This window comes from Carassius gibelio, chromosome B5 (assembly GCF_023724105.1).
Source record: "Carassius gibelio isolate Cgi1373 ecotype wild population from Czech Republic chromosome B5, carGib1.2-hapl.c, whole genome shotgun sequence".
Lineage (NCBI taxonomy): Eukaryota > Metazoa > Chordata > Actinopteri > Cypriniformes > Cyprinidae > Carassius > Carassius gibelio.
In genome coordinates, this window is record NC_068400.1 from 36,053,142 (window position 1) to 36,079,730 (window position 26,589).

Here is a 26,589-nt window from a genome sequence, read left to right on the forward strand (position 1 = left end):
ATTTTTGATATATTTACGGTAGGACATTTACAAAATATCTTCATGGAACATGATCTTTACTTCATATCCTAATGATTTTTGACATTAAAGTAAAATTAATAGTTTTCACATATACAATGCTATTGCTACAAATATACCCGTGCTATTTATGACAGGTTTTTTGGCCCGGGATCACATATTATTTCAATTTTTATTTATATGGGTTACATACAATATACGTGACCATTTAAACATTTTTCTCATTAATTGCTCGACATATTTGAACTCCAACCTCCCCATTTGGCGTTATCCTCCCACAGCGTTATTATCCCCAACATGCACCTGTTAAAATAATATATTTAGAGGGGACCGAAAGTATCCTGACGTGATGACGACATAGTTTTACGTAGCCTGGGTCCTCAGCTCAGCTCGTGATATTTTCTCGCTCAGAGATAGAGAGAGAGAGAGAGAGAGAGTTCATCTCGAGCAGCGCACAGGCATCAGCATCAGCATCGGCGGTGGACGCGCACCGAATGATCTTCTCACATCTTACCGACTGCACACTTAAGTGTCATTGCTCAGATATTACAGTCAAAGGTTTTTAACAACTGTGGGACGGGGGAATGATAAACCCCAGATCCCCGGGCCGTTGTACTTTTCGTAAGGATGCGATCACTGAGCCCACCGTGGGCCTCGCTACTCACCGAGGCTTTCCTCATCACAACAGTCGCCGTCAGCGCTGCAATGGCAGGTGAGATACGCTTAATTAAACTTGTTTTATGATTAACGTGATGCCAGACTGATATCTGGGATCAAACAAATTTCTGTGCTGCCACATAGTGGGGATGTGTTTTGTATATTTTGCTTGTTCTGTACACGTGCACAAAAGGTGTTTGTAGAAGTCATATAATTAGAGTATTCAAGTATCTTTGAATCCGATGTAATTAAGATAATTAATAGTAGTAGAATGTTTTTGCTTGCGTTCAGTGACTGAGGATTTTTCATATTAAATGAATTCATGATTCTTAGAATTGGCTTTGATTTCAAATAAATTATTCTGCTTTTTGAAAAACATTACATTTGAACTCTATATGAGATGTAATAAGATGTTATGGTACAGGGAGAAGAGGTGCTCTGTGACGCAGGTGGGAGAGATGTGGACACATGTCTGTCCATTTTGGGAAATGTGCGACTCTTGGGTGCATTCACATTGTGTCTTGATGTCATCATGAGTTTCCCACTATGCACTTAAGATATGCCGTTAATGTCTGGATAGCGTCATAGCATTTATTGACATGGACACCCCAAGGGCTATTCTTTAACCCCTCAGTGTTGTGTAATGGAAACGGGCTATCAACAGACAGGAATGAGAACTCCAGACCCTGCCACGTTCCTCCTGCCACTCAGGTCTGGGCTATAAATAAGAACAATAAGAATGCAGAACATGACAGCCACTAGAGTCCCTCAAACCACAGGACCAAAGACCATCTGGAAACTCAAGGAAAAAGCTAAACCACAAAGGACTTTTTTTTCTCCTTTTTTTTTTTTTTTTCATTGTGCAATACCTTGCACTCACATCTGATTCTTACTGGGATATTTATTTAATTCCTGTTGTATATTTTCAGCAGCTGAGAGGATAAATTATTACAGAATACACACACACAAAAAAATGTATTACCTTTAATATGTCTATATTTCTAGGGATGCCTAAATCCCCCAACATTTTGAAATGATTAGATTTCCTTTTTAAGAGGCCAACAAGAAGCTGTTTTCTTTTCTTTCTTTTTTTTTTAAATTGGTGCTACACAACTAGAGAAAACAGAAAAAGGGTTGTGGTGAAAAAATGGTAAACCTCAACATCCATAATGCACTTTTGTGTATTTTGGTTTTGAGTTTGATTAGACTATTCAGCTACAAACATGCTATGTGTAGATTTTACAAAAGCCCTGGAGCTGTCAACGTTTTTGCTGATAAAAAAATCTTGGTGCAGGTGACACGGTAAATGAATACACATTGTTCATTTATTTATTATATGAACATTGTAACAATACAAAAAAAAAAAACTGGTTTAAAAAAAACTCTTAAAAAATACAGTGACTGTGACCGTGTTAGATTATATTTAACCAGAAGCAAAGACATTTTATTTAGGCTTTTGTGAGTTTCCAGGGCTTTGCTCACACTGTAAAGGAGCTGTGAACTTGATAATTGACCATCTAATAAGAAAGAAGACAATTTAAGTAACCTTCAAAAATGTGTGCTCTAAATGGCTCTTCTTTCAGAGAACTTGTATAGAAGCAGTTATGAAACCAGAGAGAATATAGATCTTTTAGATGCGAAGGAAAGAGGTAGGTGTTGTTGCTATTGCTAAAGAGACGAATGAAAAGAAGAAACCATGAGAGAAATAACTGAATGGCAGTTCAAGGGGCTACACCAAATAATATAAGAATAATACACTGAGTAAAAGAACTTAATCCATTGATCTGGTTTGCCAGTGTACATTTTTATGTTATATATCCTTAAAGGAACACTTCAGCCAAAAAGTCACCCTCAGGCTATCCAAAATGTAGATGAGTTTGTTTGTTGACCAGTGAATTCTCATCAAGCAGCTGATAAAAATATTGCATTAATTCACAAGTAATCCACATGTCTCCAGTCTATCAATTAACGTCTTGTGAAGCAAAAGCTGCTTAAGATAGACCTGTAATAGAGAATTAATTACAATAAACTAAGTTTATTTTTCCTACCCCACTGACATAGTTTTTCTTAAGCGTCCAAATTATTTATATATAAAATATATTATTAGAACAAATTGACAAAAATACTGATTAAAATATAAATATATATATAATTTTTTTTTTTTTTTTTTTTTTTTTTGCAGTGTATGAAATGTATTTAGAATTATTCCAGGCGTGTGGCTCAAGGCCTTTATTTAAGCACCCAGAAGTCATGTATCTAAAGAGATTAATGCAATTAATATCTGAGTCTGGCTTTCTGGTGCTTGCCTTTTGCTGATGTTGCTTCCTGTACAAGATGCTCTGATTTAATACCTGGAGCGCATGAAGTCTTTCTCATTTCCAGTTTGTCTCTCTCTCTTTTTATCAGCTTCTCTCTGTGTCTAACTGCTCCCTGTGTGTTTGAGTTGTGATCGCACATGTCTGCATGAGTTTGTGTGGCTTCATGAAGTCACGTCAGACTTAAGCTGCCGTGAAAGAGGGTGAGATGTTTAAAGCAGCCCGTCGGGTTGACTATAATCCTCGTGCGCTCGTCATTTTAATCTTGCTTCAAAGTAGAAACCTAAATCTAAAATTTGCACCGCACCACTTTGAGAGTGAAGAGATCTGCCGTCAAGTTGAGTGTTTTTCTCTTGTGCTCTATAATCGTTGTGTATATTTTAACAGCTGGAGAGATGTCTGGTATGAGAAGTATAATTCAGTTGTTCTGCCAACTCTTCATTGTTTCAGCTTTGCTGCTTTCTTTTGTTGTACGAATGGGACACAATAGAGAAATGTGTTATTGAGACTCAAAGGTTACAGCTGCCACTCAAGAATGGCTCCATAAAAATCATCCATCATGATTATTCTCAAACTGTCTCTTATGCTGCTTTCTTTCATTCTAAGCTATTATTCTCTTTTTTCTTTCTCTGTTCTTTCCCCTCTCGCCTTCATTTTTTGCATTCTGCTTTCTGCATTACTTGTTTTTGCTTATCTGTTTTCTGTTTGTTTCATGTTTTTCTCTCTCTTTTAACCCTCAAGAGACCCACTGCAGCAAAAATTGCTTCATGTTTAAGTAATGAAATACCTGTTCTTCACTAAATATGGGTGAACAGCAGCTCACACATTGACATGTATCATAGCAACATGTTTGACAGGAAAATATTTAGTCACAATCTCCCAGCAAAAAAATTTGCAACATTGCAAAAATTAAAAAGGAGAAAAAAGCTAAATTTAATAGATAAAAGATCATTTTTCCAAACCATTTTCAGCAGAGCATGATGCAGTTTAGAGAACGTATTATTAGGGTTGCTGCTGAGATATACATATATAGCTCAGAACACCTGTGCTATAGACCTCTAAATAAGGATTCTGAGCTAATTTAAAGGGAAGTCAGCGAGGTTTGGGAATGATCCCAGGATTATGAAATGTTAGGGAGTATTAGAGGAACATAAATATCAACTGAAAAGTCTTTCTTATGAAAGAAAAAGGTATCTGTATGCACTACTGTTCAAAAGTCTAGGGTCAGAAAGTTTTTTTTAAAATGTTTTTAAAATATTTTTTTAAATAAGATTTTTCATGCTTCTAAACAAAAGACCGCAATGTTTTGTAATATTATTAAAATTTAAAATATATATTTTTTATTTTATTATATTTTATTTGTGAATTTTGTTCATTCAATTCAATTTCAGTTCAATTTCTTTTAATGTGATGACAAAGCTATATTTTCATGACTCTAGTCTTCATTGTCACAGGATCTTTCAGAAATCAGTCTAATTTACTGATTTACTGCTCAAGACATATTATTATTATTAATATTAACTCGACTGGAAATTGAAATTCATAATATATATATATATATATATATATATATATATATATATATGAAAACCATAATGTTTTTTTTTTCAGGATTCTTTGATGAATAAGAAGTTCAGAATAACTATATTTATTTTAAATATAAATCTTCTGTAACAGTTTTTGTTAAGCTTTTATTGCTAAATCACCTTTAAAGGCAAAAAATTTACTACTTATGTAAAATAAATTCTTTACTCTCCATCTCATAATGTGGTAATCAGTCATCCAGGAAAATTGTTAACAAAGATTCATGTAGGTTTATTATGTAATAAAATAATTTCCCATGTGTATGAAATTGTCAGGATTTAAAGCAACTTTCTCTCTATGCTTAATTAAGATGTTCTCCGTGACATGAGACACCCTTAAAAATGTTCTTATATCCTGACGCTGATATAGTGCATGTGTGAAATCTCTCTGGCTCCTTTTTAAAGGATCAATACAGTGTGTGCAGAGTGGCTGGAGTGATGCACATGTGTCGGATAAGGTCATGCTCACCTGAGAATGCTCTCTCCTTGTTTGAACAATGGTGGCAGTCCATAATGATTTTAGATCTAGATGCAGAGGTGTTATCCTTGAAATAGCAAATTCTGTGATAAGCTAAGTCAAGGACAGAATATGTAAGAGAGGAAGTTTTGCATTGCACATAAATGTACATATTTTAAGTGTTCATATTGTCAGACAGACAATTATAGATGCATGTCATGTTTTTTTACTGCACATTGTTGATTAATTGGATAATTACGTTTTCCCTCTAAGTGACACAATGGATTTCACCTCATTACTAATTTAGAAAGAAGACTGGCCACCTAATGTCTGCCCTGAATAAGACAAATGTATTCACACATGAGCACCAGTCTGAGGCCAGGAAACAGACGTGATGTAAGAGTGTGAGGTAGCTAAAAAAAGAAGATGTTTCATTTTTTAAGATATTCATAGTTCACCGTGGCAGCAGCTGAGGAAAGAATACTATTTCTGGAGACAACTCTAACTAAATGGGCTGTTTCATTGTGTTCAGAGTAGGGATATGCCGGTATCAAATTTTCCTGTTGCGATTGCTAATGCTTTTATCACCGTATACGGTATTGTCACGATATTATGAAATATCAGTGGTCATAATACAGTATAACAGGTTAAATAACTTTTTTCTTATAACAAAAATAACTGAACATTTAAATACAATAAAGCAATACAGAAAAATATAAAGTTAAAAGTTTTATACAGATTAAAGTGATTAAAGACAGATCGGTATCACTTTACAATAAGACTTCATTAGTTAACCTTTAACATTCACAATAAGCAATAGCTACATTTGCTACAAAAGTTATTCATTTTTGTTAAAAAATGTACACAGCTGCAACTTTCGATTTTAACAACATGTTATTAAATATTGGAATACCTAAGATTACTGAATGTTCAGAAGAACTCTGAATTTCATTGGCAGTTTATGTTAACTAATGAATTAACTAATGTTAACTAATGAAGCCCTAATGTAAAGTGTGAATGAACAATAAAGAATCAAAACACTTTCAAACAATATCTAGGGCATGTTGTAGTCCAGATTAAAATGAAAAAAAAAAAAAAAAAGTTTGAAAATAAATAGGCTGTTTTGTCTAAGTATTTGGAGCTGTGATGAAGATCATAGCAAATCCACAAAATCTGAATGGCTATTTGAAATGATTTAAATATGTTTTAGAAAGTAGTGCAGCTGCTTTATTTATCGGTTTCCAGGGTAAGGGCTGCATTTTCTGCAGTTTAATGCCATCTGCTGTCAGAGAGTGAATGTGCTTTCATTCAGCTCATCTCTCACTTGTTCCTCCATGTGCTCCTCATGCATGCTTGTTTACATCAGAACGCAAATGCGTCTTTCAAGCAGCATACAGCGGTGTTGTGCATTTTGACCAGCTGATGGGAAAATTATTCTTAAAATGCATTCAAATTCTGGGTAATTTGTAATGTATAATTATTCACGGTATTTAGAAGTGCCTACGATAGCAATATTGTGCATATTCATTACCGTGAAATATCGCATTACCCGAATACTTGCACGTCTAGTTCAGAGTTAATAATAATGTTAATAAACATAAATTTGTGTCGCAACACCATTATATATTTATAGCAGATTTTGTGTTTCTCTGTTTACATGTGAAAAAATGAAGAAAAAAAAACAATTCTAACCTTAACATTTTGAACAGTACACTATAACATCCAATCCTTATTTTCTACATTTATGTATTCCATTGTCCTTCTTCACTTTTCGGTAAGGTACTTTTCCCATAGCTGCAAAATATGCAATTCAACTTTCAAGCAGTTTACAAGGAAAGGATTAGCATTAAACCTCTGGAAACAGGGAAAATACTTAAATGATGAGAAGTGACAGGACTGTAACCATTTATTTTGCTCTGTTCTCTTACAGTATATGTCAGCTTGAAATGTGGATTTGCATTGACTTGCTGCAATGTTATTTCTAACATTTCAGAAATCTTTTTTTTTTTTTCACAATGAGAGAATTCAAGGCACTCATCAAGAAAAAAAAACGCAGCTCTGTTCTCTGCTCTGTCCCCTTCCAGTCAGCTTGTCATGTCACATAGAGCACAAAGCTCTTGAGACTGACAACATGCAGTCCACACTGCTTCAGTGCCTTTTTCAAACTTTGTATTGAGATGCAAGTTTACATAAAGGGAGTTCTGAAAGACTGTCGTAGTCTGGAGCAAAGAATAACAACATTATTCCTTTTTCTGTTGTGTTTGCTGAACGGTGTTGCTAGGCAAATGAAGATTCATAAGACATCCAATTGAAGTTCATTGGAAAAATAGTGACAGTATAAAGGAGATTTAGATATGTTGCATCTGTATAAAGCTTTCATGGCTTTTTCGATCCAAACTAAAAAGATGAACAAACCTACCTTAAAACACTGGTGGATGGCAACTTAATTCAGCATGTCCATTTATTCTGCAAGACTTTCGTTAATCTTCGAAACACAAATAAACATTTTTGATTGAATTTGAGAGCTCTCTTACACTCCATAGATGGCAAAGATATTACCCCGATAAATGCACCAGAACGAAGGTCTTTTGGGTTTGGAATGACATGAGGAATTAATAACAGAAATTTCATTTTTGGGTGAACTATCCCTTTAAACAGTTAATCAAAATTATCTTTTTTTAAAGAAATAGAAAAATGATTATTAACCATTATTTTTGTTTGGTATTTTTTTTTTTTTTACATTGTCAGAATTATTTCACTGTAACCACACATCAACTTGCATTATTTGGTCACAGGTTTAGTTGCAAATGACCACATGAAAGAAGTAAACCACTGAACATAAAAAAAAAAAAAAAAACTGGTATTCACATACAGTGGGTCCAGGAAGTATTCAGACCCCCTTGAATTTTTCACTCTTTGTTATATTGCAGCCATTTGCTAAAATCATTTAAGTTTTTCCTCAATGTACACACACAGCACCCCATATTGACAGAACACAGAATTGTTGACATTTTTGCACATTTATTAAAAAAGAAAAACTGAAACATCACATGGTCTTAAGTATTCAGACCCATGAGCCAGGAGTCTTTTTGGGAAAGAAGCAACAAGTTTTTCATGCCTGGATTCCTCCTTGCAGATCCTCTCCAACTCTGTCAGGTTGGATGGTAAGCGTTGGTGGACAGCCATTTTCAGGTCTCTCCAGAGATTCTCAATTAGGTTTAAGTGAGGGCTCTGGCTTTTTGGTCCAAAATTGGAGGTTACTTTCAGGGTTTCTAAGTAACCATAGTAACTTGCCCCCTGAAGATAACCTGCTCCACAGAAGGTTATGTTCCAGGGTTAGTTCACTTCAGCGCAGGTGTCATCTACTGACGATATATATATTACTCTATATTAGATCTACTGATGAGCCTTCAGTGGGTATTACGGATAGCATAACATTATATAATATTATATATATATATATATATATATATATATATATATATATATATATATATATATATATATATATATATATATATATGAACAAAATATTTTCCTCGCTTGTCATGTGACCATTAACCATCATCAGTGAATGTTGAACATGCAAATATGCTGTTAAATTATTAAATTATTGCAATATTAACTTAAAATCCCATGTTGTTATTTGTTAAAGTCAATAAGTTAGTTTAAATGATTTTAGCTGACAAAGAAGTTTGGGAATCCCTGTTTTAGAGTGATGGTAAATTATGCAAACACCTTCTGTATTTAAAATACAATATGCCAAAGAACAACTCTGTTTTTAGCTAAATCTAGAAATTGTCCTTCTGTCAGTGATGTTTTGGGGCCTGTTTCATTCTGTCCTAGAAGAGTGTCATCTTTACTCTGCACTACATGACTGGGTCACCTTGAGGCATGTCTGAACCGTGGTCGTGTGTGATCGTGATCTATTTCCCTTCATTTCTTACTAAAAAGCCTTACAAAACTGCAACAGAACTTCTTGTCTGGGTCAAGTATGTGCAAATCTACATATTTGAAAATATCAACTAGTCATCTGGATGTCTGAAGGACTAGCTGGCTAATTGGTCTTACGGAAGCCCTGTAAAATTTGAGAAGTCTAGTTTAAAGCATTATTTTTTATGTGTGTTTTAACATGGCTGATTGAAATGAAACAGAACAGAAAAAGAAAGAATAGAAACAGTTATATTTATCTTGACACATCTTTATGTATCTTGTTCTACATTCACATGGTTTGACTGAGATGGTCACATGCAGATGCATTTGTGATAGCCATCACCATATGTGGTGAGGAAGTGATGTAGAAAGAGATGCTTACATTGTTGTGTTTTTTATGAGTGATAAAGTGCAGGAAATGAGTGTGTGTTTGTGCAGCAGTATACATAATTCTGCCTATATGTGTGATTGAGAGGCTTTCACATAAAAAAAAGCTTATGTTCCTCTCTTAATGAAATTAAGATCCGAAACTGATAGACAACGTTGAACAGCTGTGCTTTAAACTGTTGTGTGCATCACTTCTAATGCAGTGACAATAAAATATTCTGGTAAAAACCATCACTGTTGATGCGTTGGAGGTTCAATGAGTCACTTAATGGGCAGTTCCAGTAAAAGGAAAATTGCAAGGCAATGATTTTTGGTTTGAGCTTTGAAATCAATAGCAATTAATTTGGTGACACAGATCTGTTCATGAATCTAAAAACAATGTGGTACATATGGGAAGAATACATTTAGGCATTTTGCACAGTTCTTTTATATTGCATATTGCAATAAATTATTTTGAAACAATACAAATTTGATAACATATCGTCAATTGTTGTGTTTTATTTCCTTCACTGTGTCCAATGACTGGCTCTGGTTCAGAAGAGTTCATCCACGCCCCCTTTTCAAATGCTGCTTTGGCAGTGACTCATACCTGATGATGTCACACCTACTCAGTTGCCATAGCAGTTGTTATGGAAACAAGAGCCAAGGTTTCAGTGGCTGAGTCTTTCAGAAGTAGAATTCAAGGCTGTGTATTATGATGATTTTACCATACATAAGAGGTGTTCTTATAGCCACAGTGTGCAATGAGGTGCCAAAATTTCCCATAGGCTTGTCAGAATCATTGTAGTGCATGGCTTTGAATGGATTATTGCATTTATAAATCAGAATCAGATTCAGAAATTGCTTTATTGCCAAGTATGCTTGCGCATACAAGGAATTTGTTTTAGTGGCATAAGCTTCCAGTACATAGAGACAACAACACACAGACAAAGAAAAAAATATATTATTTGCAAATAAATAAGTGTATAAACAATTGTGCTATAAATGATAATGGAATAGGATTGAGTAAGATGCAGGGATGTTCTAGGATGGAGGGGTAACAAATTAATATAAGGATACTGCACGTTTTTATTAAATAAGTGGGGAACATTTAACTGTTCATGAAGTAGATTGCCTGGGGGAAGAAACTGTTCTTGTGCCTGACTGTCCTGGTATTTGCAGCTCTGAAGCGCCCTTTTCCTCACTCTGAATGTATACAGTTCTTGAAGGGTGGGCATGGGAGTACCAATAATCCTTTAACCCTTTCGAGTCGATTAACGCATATATGCGTTTTGAGTCATTTTCACCTGATAACCCCGAAAAGAACTTAAATTACACTCTCAGTTTTAATCGTACAGATAAGAGCAATACATCAATCGAATCTGTAAAGGGTCTAGTTTTTTTTGGATACAGACATAATAACAAAAAACCTTTGTGCACTTATAAAATAAAGATAACAAACAAGGTGCGCTGTCTACAGTCTTTGTCTCCGCTGATCGTCATGTACAAACATTTCATTAAAATGAACTGTAACTCCGTGAATACTCAACGAAGAGACATGAGAGAGATATCTATAGAAAGCCTGGAATGTCTACTTTTAAACTAAACAAGTGCTGCCGAAAACAAATATTCTGAGATAAAGTAATCCATATGAAAACAACGCAATGTCTGTTTTTCATATCTCCGCTCATTATATCTAATGTGACCACGCCCCCACGCTGAACGCGCTATTCAGATTCAAACTGAAGCGCGCGGCTTGAATACGCCCACACAGAAGAAAAGGCAGCGAGACTGTTCTTCAAGTTTTTATTTTACTGTTTGCTTCGCGATGAGAGGACTAAGACATAATTCACCCCAAAAAGATGTGATGTGGTTGAGGATTTGAGAAATGGATTTCCTCAGAAAAAAGAATGAAGCACTTTATTCAGCAGAGATCATAAACATGAGTAAGTCTCTTTTTATTTATTTGTACTAGTTTTCACATAACGTGTAAACATTTTACTAGTTAGACTTTTTCCAAATACTTTTTCCAAACTATAATTCCTGACTAAATGTATAATCAAGTGAAACATTATGAAGTTTCAATAACAATATACAATACTATACCATTCAAAAGCTTGATGTATATAATATAAATGTGACAAATAGAGATAACTCTAACAAATGTAAAAACAATGCAGTTCTTTCGATTTATTCCCCCTAAAAAAACCTGAAAATATTATCAGCTCTTTTCAACATTAATAATAATAATAATAATAATAATGATGATGATAATAAATGGGGTTTATTTGCTAGAAAATAAGAGTGTTAAAAGAATTTCTGAAGGATTGTGTGACTAGAGAAAGGATGCCAAAAAATTTGAAAGTCAGCTTTGATTGTCCCTAATAAACTGTTTAACTGCTCCCCCAAGTGGATATTAAATTATGTTGTGGGATAATTAAATATATTCTTAATAAACTACAAACATAAAATTATATACTTTTATTTTGTTCTCACATTCTTTCTTGTAAGTCCTCCCTCAGAGTGGCAAAGTTGAATGAGAGGCTCATTATGCAGCTCATTATGCAGGCCTTTGTCTTCTCAGGTGTAAATCACAATGATATTCATGATAGTTGACGCCTACTCGCATATGACTTTTACCAACAAAAAGTGTTTTAGAAAATTTAAATCAATATATTGTTTTCTGTGAGTGAGTAAACAAGATGATTTTCACATCATTCAGAAAGAAAAATTCTAGGCTACAAGCTCCAGTTCTCATCTTTTCCGGCAACCAATTTTATGTATGTGTTTTATTGCCTTATTCAAGTGATTTAACATTTTTAGTTTTTCACTAACCATGCATAACATTTTTTTTCTAAAAAATACAATCATGTACATGCATGCATTTCACATATTATTATAGCCCAGTTTGTGCTGATTACAGTGATATTAGACTTTACCCATTTAGATATTTATAAGAAACTGAAAAAAGCACAAATGTCAGGGCATGACAAAACTTCTCAAGGCCCCAAAAATACCCTTAGACTCCAGAGGGTTAAGCAGTACGAACCGTTCTCTGTAGTCTTCTGATGTCTGATTTTATAGCTGAACCAAACCAGACAGTTATTGTACAAAGGACAGACTCAATGACGGCCGAGTAGAACTGTTTCAGCATCTTCTGTGGCAGGTTAAACTTCCTCAGCTGCCGAAGAGAGTACAACCTTTGTTGGGCCTTTTTCACAATGGAGTCAATGTGATTGTCCCACTTCAGGTCCTGAGAGATGGTGGTTCCCAGGAATCTGAATGACTCCACTGCAGCAATAGGGCAGTTCATGATAGTGAGTAGGGGGAGTGCAGGGGGGTTTCTTCTGAAGTCCACAATCTTCTCCACTGTTTTGAGCGTGTTCAGCTCCAGGTTGTTAAGACTGCACCAGACAACCAGCTGCTCAACCTCTTGTCTTTAAGCAGACTCGTCACTGTCCTGGATGAGGCCGATGACTGTAGTGTTGTCTGCAAATTTCAGGAGCTTGACAGAAGGATCTTTAGATGTGCAGTCATTGGTGTACAGCGAGAGGAGCAGTGGGGAGAGAACACATCCCTGAGGGGCACCAGTGTTGGTGGAGCAGCAAACTAAGCATCGGCGCCATCAACTATTGGTGCCGATTAATCAGCAAAACGATACATCGGTCGACCTCTTGTCGTCGACACATAACACATCACCATTAAGCTTTACAATCTCCTCCAACAATGTTTGTAAGAATGATTCTTGCACTTGTGGTGTTATGATGAAAATTTGGTTAGCATGGATACCTGCTGACAATCAGTGGGAGAGAGACACACTACTACTTTGTTGATCTTGTACGTTATTTGATATTTGTGGGTGTTGGATCTCCTCTGCACTTCGACCTGCTGCCCCAGTTCTGCCCTCAGCAGCAGTGCCCACATACAGTTGCACTGCTGTTTTATTGATGCACTGTTGTTCCTGAGCTCTCCATCATAACAGTAACAAGACACAATACACAGAGAGAGCTATTCTTACATAATCAGCCTTATTACTGTTAGCTCTTTATGCAATTATTCTGTATGACATGTTTTGTTGTACAAGTGGACGCTAAGCGATAATATGTGAGGATCACTCAAGCTGGGGCTCGCTCTCTGAGGCATCTCAAGTTAGACTGAGAGAACCAAGAGAATTTTGTTCTTCCGCTTGCATCTTTTTAATGTAATTTTTGGGTGAAATAATTCATTTATTTGAGTTATTTATAGTTTTGCATTCACGGATTCAGATATCAGCAGTCAGGCCATTTTGACAATTGGAAAAACAATGGTCATTAACGTGAGGCAAACTCACTAATCAGTGTCTTTGTCTTTTCTTTTATAGTTGTGGGACATTGTCCTCGGAGTTTGGACTGTGCCCGGGAACGACGGCACTTCTGCCAGCCCGGCTCTTCACACTGCGGCCCATGCCTAGACCCTTTTGTTGAGAACAAACGAGGGAAGTGTGTGATCAGGAGACGAAATCACCCTGGTGAGTACCGAGTCCTACAAAAGTGCCTTTCAGAAAAGTCCGTTCACTTGACAGGCATATTTTCAACAGCTCTGGGCAGCTATTTCAGACATGCAAAACCAACTTCTATCTAACTGAATTGAATTTGGTCAAATAAAATATTTTTTTCAAATAAAGTGCTGTTAAATTGTTTACATTCCATGAATTTAATTTCATTAATTAGACATGCTTTTTTTATTAATAAAACCTTTAAAACAGAATTAAAATAGAAAAAAACTGAAATTGGAAGAAAATAATACCAATTTCATAGGGCCCTTGATGTTGATTCTAATTATAAAATAGCTTTTAAGAAGAATTTAATTCAGGTTGGTCCATGAACATGCTTAATCCCAAGCATGCATCTCAGGAAGCTGACTTTCTATTAGTACTTTAGCTTCTAATGCATTGACACGATTGCTTTACCAACTGGTGATTAGCTCTTTTTAATTAGAAAGTGGACTTTTTCCACCATGTTGCGTGCTACACTTTTTCCCCATTCAACGTAATATTATTAAACCATCTTGGTATACCATCTTTGATCGTACACACATTTTACAGGTTTGTTTTGCCAAATGTTTTTGTAGCAGCAATGAAAACAGTTTACAGCGATTTTGTCAGATAGATTCACATGCTAATCTGATGCATAGTATTTCAAAATGTAAGGAAGCATTTTCAGGGTTCCCCATCATATGCACTGGACTGCAGTGGAAGACCTGTCACTCCTCGCAACCTTCCAGTCTGGCTTCCCTCTCGCCCTCTCCCACCCACACATTGCTGCAGATGCAAAAGGAAGGAGGGGGGCTAATGAAATAATTCAGGCGGTCTCATTCTACACTGCAGTGGTGGGGATTGACAAATGCTGCTTTAGCTTGAACCATACCAGCAAGCAGCACTTAGATGTAAATATCCACAAGCAGTTTTCAGCCACAAAAAAATAAAAATAAAATTAATCTTGTCTACAACCTTGAAGATTATTGATCGATAGTTTGATTGGAATTAAACAGTGTTGTTGTCGACATCTAATCGATACCATTCAACAGGCAGGAGTATAAACAGTTACCTTTTCTTCTTCCTATTTTAACTCGCTTTCTTTTCTATATTTCATTTAGGAGACCTTAAAGGCCTTACACATTTTTCACACACCCTTTTGTTAGACTGATATAAAGAGTGCTTTTGTTAGACTGACAAGAATGTGTTTCAGGGAGTGATGAATGGCTGTACGAGAGAGGTTGTGTGGAAAGCCCTTATTTGGAAATGGCTAGGGCATGCATTATGTACATTCTTAAACAGTGGGTTAATGCTCCTTCACTTACAGTAGAATATTCTGGATTCATCTAATAAAGCATGGCAGAAATTTTGACATGAAAAACCTTTTCACACAAGAACACTTTTTAGTGAATGAGACCCATAAGGAATTGCATAAGTTATGAAAGAGGTTTTACACACAAATATGTCTGTACACATTTAGTAAATGAACCACTACATAGAACACTGAGTTCAGTTTAGAGTGTTTTTTTTTGTAAAAATATAAATAAATAAATATAAATAAAAATATAAATCATGCAAATTGAACTTCCCATTATCCAGTCTAGCTATTAATGAAATTACGAGGTCACTAGACCAAATTGTAACCCTTAACTGTGTAGCCCACAGCAAACAAAAGCTTTTTTCCACATTGTTTGGAGTGGAAAATAAATAATCTGTCACTTTTAAATAAATTTAGCTCATGCTGGTAAAAATAGATCTTTCATGGTTGAATGGCTGAAGCGTCTCTGTCTCTCTCTGTCACACACATACACACACACCCTCCCTCTCTACCATACAGCAGACCGACTGACCAAATCTACCTATACTCACTGCAGTGCACACACTCACGGATTCTGCATAAGAACACTTCAGCATGCAAATTTTTAGTGTACATAAATATAGCAGTATGGCATGCAGATTTTACACCATGCAATACAAACTATGCCAAGATATATGTCATATTCCTTGGTGCATTATTATTTTACTTACCTTATCAGTTCCCACTTTACATAGTTCAATAACTGACCTTTGACAGTGATAGGTTTAACTCAAAGACAAGATGCAGTTTCATGCGTATATACAATTTGCAAATACACTACCAGACAAACATTCAGGTCCAGTAAGACTTTTTGTTTGATTTTTAAAAAAACTAACACTTTTATTTAGCGAGTTTGCATTAAATTGGTCAAAAGTGACTGTAAAGGAATATTGGTAATAAATGCTGTTCTTTCTATTTTGAACTGATTTAAACATGGGTAATGATTAGAAAGGTTTCTTGAGAACCAAATCAACATAATAAAATTATTTCTAAAGAATGTTGTTATGTCAGCACAATGTCCACTAGGCCAACAGAAAACACGTCTTTTAAACCGTAATCATATTTCACAGTAGTAAATTTTTACTGTTTTTGATTAAATAAATCAGCCTTGGTGAGCATAAAGGACTTCTTCCAAATATATGACCTGGACCACTAAACCAGTCTTAAAAGGTTAGTTCATCCAAAAATGAAAATAATCCCATAAATTACTCACCTTCTTCTTTCATACAGTTATTTAAAAAATTGTCTTTGATCTTTCAAGCTGTTTGATGCCACTCAGCGGGTGTTGCACTGCATCGGTTCATGAGAAGTTTAATAAAAAGCTCATCCTTTAAAAAAAGGTGTTTTTCTAAGAAAATATCCATATTCAAAACATAATACCATATTTTGGACTATAAGTCGCACCTGAGTATAAGTCGCATCAGTCCAAAAATACGTCATGATGAGGAAAAAACATGTATAAGTTGCACTGGACTATAAGTCGCATTTATTTAGAACCAAGAACCAAGAGAAAACATTACCGTCTACAGCCGTGAGAGGGCGCTCTGTGTTTTCAGTGTAGACCACAGGACCACTGAGCAGCATAGAGCGCCCTCTCGCGGCTGTAGACGGTAATGTTTTCTCTTGGTTCATTTCTCTTAGTTCATTTCTCTTGGTTCATGTCAAATTAATTTTGATAAATAAGTCACACCTGACTATAAGTCACAGGATCTGCCAAACTATGAAAAAAGTGCAACTTATAGTCCGGAATATACGGTAATCATTTTAATCTAACTTGTGCTCACTGATGTAAAACAAAAGCAGTTCTGGGGGAATGTGGTTTGAGGTCAGCTTTGCACATACGATGCTCAGAAGTGACGCACGCAGAAATGCGAAGGAGAGATTAAAACAAAATAACTGTCACTAATTAGAAATGCAAAACAAGGATTTGTAAAGAAGAATGTCAGAGGATTTCAATATAAGCCAAGAGGAGACTGTTTTTCATTTGCTAAAGTAATGAAACTTTGCTTCCTTTGCTCCTGTTAACAAATGTTTGTTTTCATGAGACTCACTGACGCATACGCAACGCTGACCTCATACGTCATTCCCCCGGAACTGCTTCCATTTTACATCAGTGAGCGCAAGATAGATTATAAGTGATATTTTTCTTATAAAAAAGCATCGATTCACTACTGAAGCCCTTTGTTCACCCCCCGGAGCCAAATGAGACACTTATTTTTACTTTTTGTAAATCTCATGTTATTTCTCTGTCCCACTTTCTTGTCCTAGCAGTCAAGGTCAACCATCTCCCAGAGCTGGATGAAGAGATAGACGTTCTCTCTTCCATCATCAGCAAACACAGAGAATCAGAGATGAAACACTCAGGTAATGTAGCATGGCAATCCTGCTCACCCTTATGGCATTCCAAACCTGTATAACTTTCTATCTTTTGTAAGACATAAAAGGAGAAAGTATTTGTGCTCCTGTTTTCCATATATTGTCAAGTACATACTAAATGTGCACTGCAGTCTACTCAGGGTTTCTGAAGCCATACAACAGCTTTCAGTGAGAAGCACATTTCAATATTTATATATATATATATATATATATATATATATATATATATATATATATATATATATATATATATATATATATATATATATATATATATAAAGCAATTGACCCTTTGTTACTGTTGCTATGTCCAACAACTCATGGTGCTCTCACGGATTATATCTTGTTTTCACATAGTCAGAAATGTATAGCAACACACCAAATGACAAGACAGCAGGTTACTTTAGATATGAAACAAGCTTTCAAATTATTATTATTATTTTTTTAATTCAAACAATAAATACCGTTTTGTGTCTTTTTGAAGTGTCATGAAAAATAAACATGAATAAACATCAGAAGGTCTTGTTTCAACAACTGAAAGAAATCTGCACGTGCAAGTTTAAGTTCACCAAAGTTAATCTACTCTCCTGTCTGGTTTGCTTGTTGGAGAAAATTGGCAGATTCAGCATTATAACTGGTCCGGTTACCTGAACATAATTATAACTGGTCAGATTGCCTGTCAATCAAACTCCCTGCGAAGGGTGAATTGATAACTTCCGACACAAATTATAAAGTTGTGTAGAAAAAGTGCATATTATTTCACCTTTTGTAACAACATACAGTTAAGCACAACATGAGGCATTAGTTTTTGTTATGTTTTTTGTGAATTATGCTACCATTATTTGCCACACATTCCACATCGTTAAAAAAGTGTCTCTTTGTCTCTCTCTCATTCTTTTTTCAAATTATTTTCTTCAGCCCCCTCTCCAGCTGCTTCCAAAGCCCCTGAGGATCGATCCTGGCCAAGCAGTCAGCGTGGATCAGAGGCATCTCCTACTGCTGCTACATCAGAACAACCTCTGACAAGTGCCCTGACCACCAGCCCAGCCTCACACACTCCCTTTATCTCTGCTGTGCACAGTGCCCCCTTTATCATCCCGTACCCCTCTGAGGACCACTCTTTCATCAGTGCGTTATATATTGTTTGCTGATGTTTATAATTGTATATGGGTTTGTGGACTGTGTCTCTGCAGTGCTTTTCCTTCTTGCTTCTTCAACCTTTTCATGACAATCTTTTTAATTTTCTTTTTTAGTATTTTTGGGTGTGTTTCTCATGGTGGGCTCAGTTGCCATGGTCTTGACCGGAGTGTGTTGGGTCAGGTGAGATGTTATATAATCTTTACAAACCTTGTTGGTTCAAATACCTGCATGAATAAGTAGACATGAATGACACTGAAGATGATGCTTTCTTCCCAGGATGCAGAGAGGCAGTCATCTGGCCCAGAAGGTTGATTATCCTGCTTTTGGGTTAATAGGTGCCAGCTCTTATGATAGTGGCATGGTGAGTAGAGCATACATACACATAAAAAAGCAAAGCATCATTCCTGCATGTGTTGTGATGCACATTCTCCTGTTACTCTGTTATTAGACTGGTGATAAAACACTTGCACAGAGTGCCCAGATGTACCACTTTCAGCTTCAGAAGCAGCAAATGATGTCACTCAAGTAAGTCATTGGCAAATAGAATAAATAATTTTATACTTTGAAATATTTTTATTTATTTATTTCTTTTACAGAAAATGTGTGAAATTTGTCAAACATGACAGTAAAGAATCAATAAATCAAATGTGGTTCTTTTGGAATTTCTGTCTCTATTCTATTTAAATTAGAATTGTATTTCTACTCTGTTTTTCTGCTCCAATGAAATTTCCATTAAATATTGTTGATAAGAAATGCTTCTGCAAATTTGTTCAAGATTTGGTTTGGCTCTGATGGATCATGTGACACTGAAGACTACAGTAATTGTTGCTGAAAATTAAGTGTTGCCATTACAGGAATAAATAGTAATAACATTTTAAAATATGACATTTTATTATATTTTGAGCCCATAATTTCAGCCTTAGCAAGAGACTTAAAAAAAAAAAAAAAAAATCTACTCCATTTGAATTTAACAATTATTTTATTATCCACACAGTCATTTAACATGTAGGCCTTTATGAATAATGGAACACTGGAATATTATAAATTATTCATGAGCAACTTACATAACAGGTTATAGAGAAACAAAATGTATGCACACCATTAATAAAACAATTGAAAAAGCTCTTAAGTCTTTTTTTATTTGTACTTTGTTTGTGTGCATTTTAAAATATGTAGGTTAAAATGAAAGAATGTGATTTCCCATGAACATTTGGCTATAATTTATCGGGTTAAATACATCGGTCTATTTTCTGACCATGCACTGACATTATTTACGTTACTATTCAAAGCTCTCCTGTGCCTTCTGTGTTTTGTTATCATCCAGGCAACGAAATGATTCCAAGATTCCTGAGTCAGGAGCCACTTCAGATGAGGAAAATGAAGACGGAGACTTCACTGTGTATGAGTGCCCAGGACTTGCCCCAGTAAGTTTCTATACATAATACTGGGGGATCACGTATTGTCATAAATCACGACTCCTGCAGGTGTAATCGATGGTATTAAATGTAACCCACTGTGCTACAGTTTGAAGTCTCCTGTAGTGCCAATGTGTTTTAAAGTATCTTTCTCTTTCCAGACTGGGGAAATGGAAGTGAAGAACCCACTGTTCGATGACTCCACCTTTCATCTTCACCTGCAGAGAAGTTACAACTGAACACGAGTACTCAGGGGACGCATCACGTCACGCATCACAGTGATGTGCTTTCCTCATCTGATCCATTCAGGCAAGGTCACAAAGGTCATCATGGTTCATCTGAGATAATTTTTCTTTTTTGCTGTTAAATACAAGTTGACACTGGTGTTGCAGCTTCCATCCATGAACAGAAAACGAAATGCACTGCAACACAGAGAGAAAGAATTCAACTTGTCAACATGTTGATTCACACATACACAAGCATCCTTTCTAAAGACCAGCCCCTTCGGACCAGGAAACTGCGCTGTAGTACCTTTCAGTTTAACGGCAGATGTTTAATAACATTGCATGGATTTCTGACTAAGAGTTGCACTCATCCTGTATAATCACGCAGAGTTCCTGTTTCTTTCCTTACATCTTCTGGACCGGTTTGATAGTAATGTCCATTATAAACATACTGTACGTAATAGACTGTGTATCTCCGAAAAGCTTTTGATACAAGCTCAAGACTCATTTAATATCAGGTCATTGCTGAGTTCTGTTATGACGTCTTCTGTAGTATATTGTGAGTACTGTGCAATGGAAAAGAAATTTATTTACAGCATTAACTGTTTGAACATATCTTGCCTGCGAACGCTTGTCATCTTTAGAATGGACGTGGAAGTTGACTCCCCTTGAGGAGCAACGTAAATTGTACAATTAGCATATTTTATGGTTTCTTCTACCAAATTCGTCTGTGACTGTATTTTTTTAAAATACCAATGGTGATTTTAATATTTTTTTATAATTGTGCTCACAAAAATAACCCCTAAATGATATTATGTAGCCGCTGTATAATCAGAATGGTCCTACTATGCATGATTTGAAGCTGTGTAATGAAGAAAGTCAGTGTGCATTTCTGGTTCATTTATAGAGCAAAAACACATGAAATTGGAGTTTTTGCATCACACCCTGATTTGCAGCGTAACATGTATATAGCTGCTCTTGTGTACAGGCCAGGATTCTCAAATCTATGTGTGTTAACCTCTATGCTAGATCACTAATGGTAACATGATATAGTTTGATTCCAGAGCGCGAGTCGCTCGCTGCTGTTTCTCAGGAAATCTGCCAATAGTAGCCGGTTTCTGTGCAGCATTTCCTTTCATTCCTGCAGGGGAAGTTCCTCTGGATCTTATACCTTTGAATCTTTTAGTCAAAAGCTGTGGCAGTGTTGTCAGTCTGTTAATGTTGCATTGGGGCAAAGGGAAGCCCTTCAAATTTGAACTCTAATTGTTCTTTTACACAGTCATTGTGGGGGTGTTACCTCTGAAATGACCTACACTTTTCAAAAATAAGTCACGATGGTCTTTAGTTGAGCCCGATAAACTGTTTTCAGCTACTGAGATTGCCTGACATGCATGTAAAGATGAAATATATAAAAGAGGGAATAAATATTTATATCAGCTCAAATAATAGGGTCCTGTTTTCATTGATATTAAACCTACCAGGAGTTTTGGTCTGAAGGCATTTGCAGACAAACAACATGAGACGCTTACTTGAATCTTTTTATGTGCCTTTTCCAAAGGGTATTTAAGGATAATGAAGTTCAACCTGTACACACTGATGGAGACTTTATTAAATGGTTAAATAACACATGTGGACAGTAATATGCTAGTTGTACCTGTAACAAAACTCTGTAAGCAGTTATATAAAATCACGGCCGCTTAATGTCAGTTATGATATCTTGAATGTCACGTCACTGCTTTTCCACTGGGTTGATCATTTTTGTCATTCATCGGTTTGACAATTAAGATCATGAATGGATCAAATCTGTACACTGGTGGTTTTGTCCTGGATAAATCTATCCCAAAGTCTGCTCTTTCTATTCCTTATATGCTATATGAATTTCACATTAAATTTAAAGGGATAATTCACCTAAAAAATAAATAATTCTGAAATTGATTATTCACCTTCATGTTATTCCAACCCCGTAAGACCTTCGTTCATCTTAGGAACACAAATTAAGATATTTTTGATGAAATCTGAGAGATTTCTGAACCTGCATAGATAACAATATACAACTGAAATGCCCCAAGGCCAAGCAATGTAGCAAGGACATCATTGGAATAGTCCATGTACCACCAGTGGCAGTGGCAGTACCATTATGAAGCTACGAGAATACTTTTGTGTGCAAGGAAAACCTAAAAAATTACTTTATTTACAACTTTTTCTTTCCCCTGTCAATCTTTCTTGGTGCATTCACAAGAGTCCCACAATACAGTCGTGTGGTACTGCCGGCTCAGGAGCCAGCGTTCTGTTGAAGAACATTTATCTGTCTTAGTTCATCGTCTGTATAATCTGGTTCATATAAGTAAGGCTGGGCAAACAAACGCAAGCAATCCTCTCTGTTGAAATCTTTAGACATGTTTACGCAAACTGTTGCATGTGCTGTGGTACTCTAGTGAATGTGTGACGAAGACTGACACTGAAGAGAAGAAATTGTTGAATAAAAGGCATTATTTTTGTTTTCTTCGCACACAGAAAGTATTCTTGTAGATTCATAAAATTACAACGGAACCACTGATCACATGGACAGTTTTAACAATGTCTTTACTACCTTTCTGGGCTTTAAACATCTCAGTTGCATTGCCATCTATGCAGGGACAGAAAGCTCTAATATTAGAGCTTCAACAGCTTTATCTATTTTCCCATGTGTTTATTTCCATGAAGTGCTGGATGTGTTAATCTTTTTTAAAGTTGCATTGAGGTGGAAATCCACAGCGAAGCCTTCCAGGATGTGAAACTGCTTCATCTTCTCAAGGAACTCGGGAAGTGGTTTTGATTTGTTGCTTACCTAAAGAGCACTACCTACATCCAGGTGACAAGCTAAATCATTTTTTCTCCTGAACATTACTGTGAGTGTGCCAAAAGTTGGTAGTAGACCATCATCTCCATCATCTCAGACAACTGGGTGAACTATTACTATGCACAAACATATGATAATCCTTCCCATAATCGCCTTTCAATTTGAGATGTTACATTAATTGCCTGAGGAAAAAGAAACGTGCAGCAAATACACTTAACCAGTTTAACACACGAGTGACCAAACAAAAACATTTGTATTTTTGTCAGTACTCAATCTTGCAATCAAAAGACCTTGATAAGATGGTTCAGGTGTTTGACATGCATTCGAACTAATCTCATCAGGAAGGTGAACCTCTAGAAGAAGGATTAAGTACCAACTATAGAGTTAGCAAAATAATGGCACCAGTTGTTTAAATCGCGGCCACCTGCTGGCTAATTTTGTCATAAAATTTTAAATGTCACATTACTGTTTTTCCGCTGGATTGACAACTTTTCCAAAGAAGAGGATGTTGTCATTTTTTTGGTCAGTGATAAAGATCATGAATGGACGGTCAAAAATCAAAGTATCCATTGGGCTGTAGGACATTAGTCTGAAATTAACAGTTGTCACTGCTGCTGCAGTGGTTCCTTTCTCATCTATATCCAGACTGGCCTTATGTAAAACCTGAAAGTGAATCAGAGCGAATCCTCTTAAAATGTATTTATTTATTTATTTTTTAAATGGTACATTAAAAATTGCCAGTTAATTTAAAATAGTATTTTAGAAAGTGATGTAGAAATGTTACCTTTGAAATTAGCATATTTTCCTCTGAAATTCCTGTGAAGTTGGCTTGATATGTAAACATATCAGCTATTCCCATTCCTTTCAAAATATCTTTCAGGGAATATGATGTTTTCAGAGAGAGCTTGGGGACATAGATGTCAGTTTCGCTGAAGGACAAAAGAAATCATTGACTGGTCTAGATGGAGATTTTGAACTTAAAAAGATTTGAACAACAAAATGCTTTTTTGAATCAGTCAGGATAAACTAAATTTTAATATACATTAAATAATTATGACAACCAACCTTTTTCTAACAGATGTCCTCCACTTTTCAATGTGCTGTCTAGAGATGGCCATCTCCAGATCTTTGATGGTCTTACCTGACCTGCCAGTATCTGGTACAGCCAGAAACATGGAGAAAGAGTCGTTGTAGTCTAGACAGAGGACTTTAGAAGAGAGTTCGACATCATAATAAACTTTGAGGGATTTGTACTGGTGCATCATTTGTACTGGAACGGTGGTCTCAGCGTCTACATGAAATATACTTTGATGGGTGCTGCTTGGGTTAAAAGGCATGTCCCATTTTCCTTTGGAAGAAAGAGTGACATTTTTAAAGGGATCTGAGACCATGGCATTGCCAGAATTACAAAAGTCCATGACTATTGTATAAGTGTGTGAGTTTACCTTTAAAATATATGTAAGTGAGAAGAAACATCAAAGTGTCAGATTCCAGATCATCAACAGCTTGGTCTATTTTCCCATGAGTTTTTTCCTTCACATACGTGTTAATTTTATCTAGTGTTTCTTTGACGCTGAAATCCACAGTGAATCCGTCAGAGTGGTAAAACTCCTTTATCTCCTTCAAGAACTCAGGAAGGAGCTTTAATTTGTCGCTTGCATATAGAGCAGTGCCGACATCGATGTCCACCCCTGTCCTCTGGTCGATTTCTTCCAGGAGACTGTGGAACATCTGGTGCATTTCTTCAGTGCTGAAGACCGAGCTGTTATGGCCGATGCCACTGAGAAGCTGTTCTTTGGTTTCACCACCGGCTCCTAAAGACAGCTCAGAAAGGGCCATGGACACACTGAAAGGAGAGAAGAAGATGTTCTTGGACTGATACTCCGGCATTTCTACAATTCTCTTGTACAGGTGAAAAGCAAAATCATTGTTCATCTTTATCAATGATGGGATTTTATCACTGATGAAAGGTTGAGGTGAAGTCTCTTGATTTCCATGAACTACTGCAAAAGCACAAATCCACAAATATATGATGTTCCTTTCCATGGTCTTGTTTGAGGGACCTGAAGAAATTAAACAAAAAAATGTTTACATTTTATTGACAGAAATGCATCAAATTCTCAGGACAGTTTAACATACTGACAAAGAAATATTAGAGGTCGACCGATATGGGTTTTTCACTGGCCGATGGCGATATTTAAAAATCAGGGCCAATATATATTGCTGTTTTTTTTGACCGTTTTTCCTTTTTTTCCCATTCATCTCATAAAAGTGAGATTGAGCTAATTATTATTGCAGTGTAATGGCTGTAATCAAATATGCTGCTCAAAAATGCTACTTTATCGGGCATTACAGGAAAATAACTCTTTTGGAAAATCTATTTGTGGGGGTCAGTTTTGATATAGTGATGAGCTGTCACAAATAACTCAATGTATAGGAAACACTGGACACTGCTATGAGTCAAATGGCCATAGTGATAACAAAAATAAAAGATTTCACACATATAAGGCCTACACAGCCTGCGGCTCATAACTGCTTAGTGCGCTGATCACGAGCGTGACATCGTGGAGTATAGTGTCGGACCCCCGCGCACATTTCATGAGGAAAGTTAACATGCATGTTATAATCAACCCAGGAGTTTCATCTGAATTTAATCTGTTTCTACTTTCACATGCAAATGACTTGTTGCACTTACAGTATAAATATGATAACTTTCCGGCATCAATTCTAGTAGGGTAAAACGTAATTGTGCTTTTGAAAAGGGCTGTGCTGCCCTGCCATTAGCTGCAGCTGTGTGAGAACAAGCCTCTACTGCAGAGTGTGAGCTGCTCCGTCTCTCACGCATCTTCAGAGGGAGTTCAGCAACGACGCTTAGCTGCCCTCCAGTGCGCCTATCTAGAAATCGGCCTAATCTGCAGCACAATCGGCCAATGCCGATTAATTAAAAAAAATGGCAAAAATGGCAAAATCAGATCAACGATCAACCAGGTCGACCTCTTAACCTTCCTTTTCACTTTTTGTTCTTCTAACAGATTAACTTAACATATTTAACAAACAATATCCTATTGAGGTTGAAAAATGTATAATTTGTTAATAGATGTGATTTATCTTGTGAACATGCGAATGTCTCACCTTTCCAGACTGCTGTTGTTTCTCTTTCCCCAAACTGGACTGAATTATAAAGCCCATGTCCTCAAGTTTGGTCATGAAACAACCTTTACTCTGTTTACTTTTTATTTTACTCTGCAGAGAAAACTAATTATTAACTACTAAGAATGGACTCAAATCAGTCCAGTGAATGAACGTATGCAGTATTTAACCACACTGATATGTACTAAATTATTTAACATAATTTTCAAACTCATCCCTTTTTCATTTTGTACAATTTAGTATATC

The 26,589-nt window shown here is 36.0% G+C and overlaps 2 protein-coding genes across 3 annotated transcripts; one reads left to right on the top strand and one right to left on the bottom strand.

Annotated features, from left to right (window-relative positions):
• The first annotated feature begins 436 nt into the window (after window positions 1-436).
• npdc1b (neural proliferation, differentiation and control, 1b) lies at window positions 437-21,800 on the top strand. Of its 2 annotated transcripts, none has more exons than XM_052555378.1 (9): window positions 437-730; window positions 13,690-13,836; window positions 17,468-17,563; window positions 18,494-18,703; window positions 18,829-18,895; window positions 18,992-19,076; window positions 19,164-19,240; window positions 20,040-20,139; window positions 20,292-21,800. In XM_052555378.1, the coding sequence occupies exons 1-9, from the start codon at window positions 646-648 to the stop codon at window positions 20,367-20,369; spliced, it is 945 nt and encodes a 314-aa protein (XP_052411338.1). In that variant the 5' UTR covers window positions 437-645; the 3' UTR covers window positions 20,370-21,800. The 2 variants fall into 2 exon arrangements, with proteins under 2 accessions (XP_052411338.1, XP_052411339.1); XM_052555379.1 differs by having other exon boundaries at window positions 438-730; window positions 17,471-17,563.
• Window positions 21,801-21,941: 141 nt separating this feature from the next.
• On the bottom strand, window positions 21,942-26,372 carry LOC127957038 (corticosteroid-binding globulin-like). The gene is made up of 5 exons (XM_052555376.1): window positions 26,326-26,372; window positions 24,639-25,256; window positions 24,259-24,541; window positions 23,978-24,122; window positions 21,942-23,856 (listed from the first exon to the last, which is right to left on the bottom strand). Exons 2-5 carry the CDS (start codon window positions 25,237-25,239, stop codon window positions 23,656-23,658), a joined length of 1,230 nt encoding a protein of 409 aa, XP_052411336.1. The 5' UTR covers window positions 25,240-25,256; window positions 26,326-26,372; the 3' UTR covers window positions 21,942-23,655.
• Window positions 26,373-26,589: the final 217 nt, after the last annotated feature.

What these genes read in the sequence shown, in the direction of transcription:
- npdc1b (XM_052555378.1), top strand. Translation starts at nt 646, where the DNA reads ATGCGATCACTGAGCCCACCGTGGGCCTCGCTACTCACCGAGGCTTTC. An exon ending in ATCAGAGATGAAACACTCAG is followed by an intron (nt 17,564 to 18,493) that starts GTAATGTAGCAT and finishes TATTTTCTTCAG; the next exon opens with CCCCCTCTCCAGCTGCTTCC. An exon ending in AGTGCCCAGGACTTGCCCCA is followed by an intron (nt 20,140 to 20,291) that starts GTAAGTTTCTAT and finishes TTCTCTTTCCAG; the next exon opens with ACTGGGGAAATGGAAGTGAA.
- LOC127957038 (XM_052555376.1), bottom strand. Translation starts at nt 25,239, where the DNA reads ATGGAAAGGAACATCATATATTTGTGGATTTGTGCTTTTGCAGTAGTT. An exon ending in AGGACATCTGTTAGAAAAAG is followed by an intron (nt 24,123 to 24,258) that starts GTTGGTTGTCAT and finishes TTTGTCCTTCAG; the next exon opens with CGAAACTGACATCTATGTCC. An exon ending in AAAATATGCTAATTTCAAAG is followed by an intron (nt 23,857 to 23,977) that starts GTAACATTTCTA and finishes ATTCACTTTCAG; the next exon opens with GTTTTACATAAGGCCAGTCT.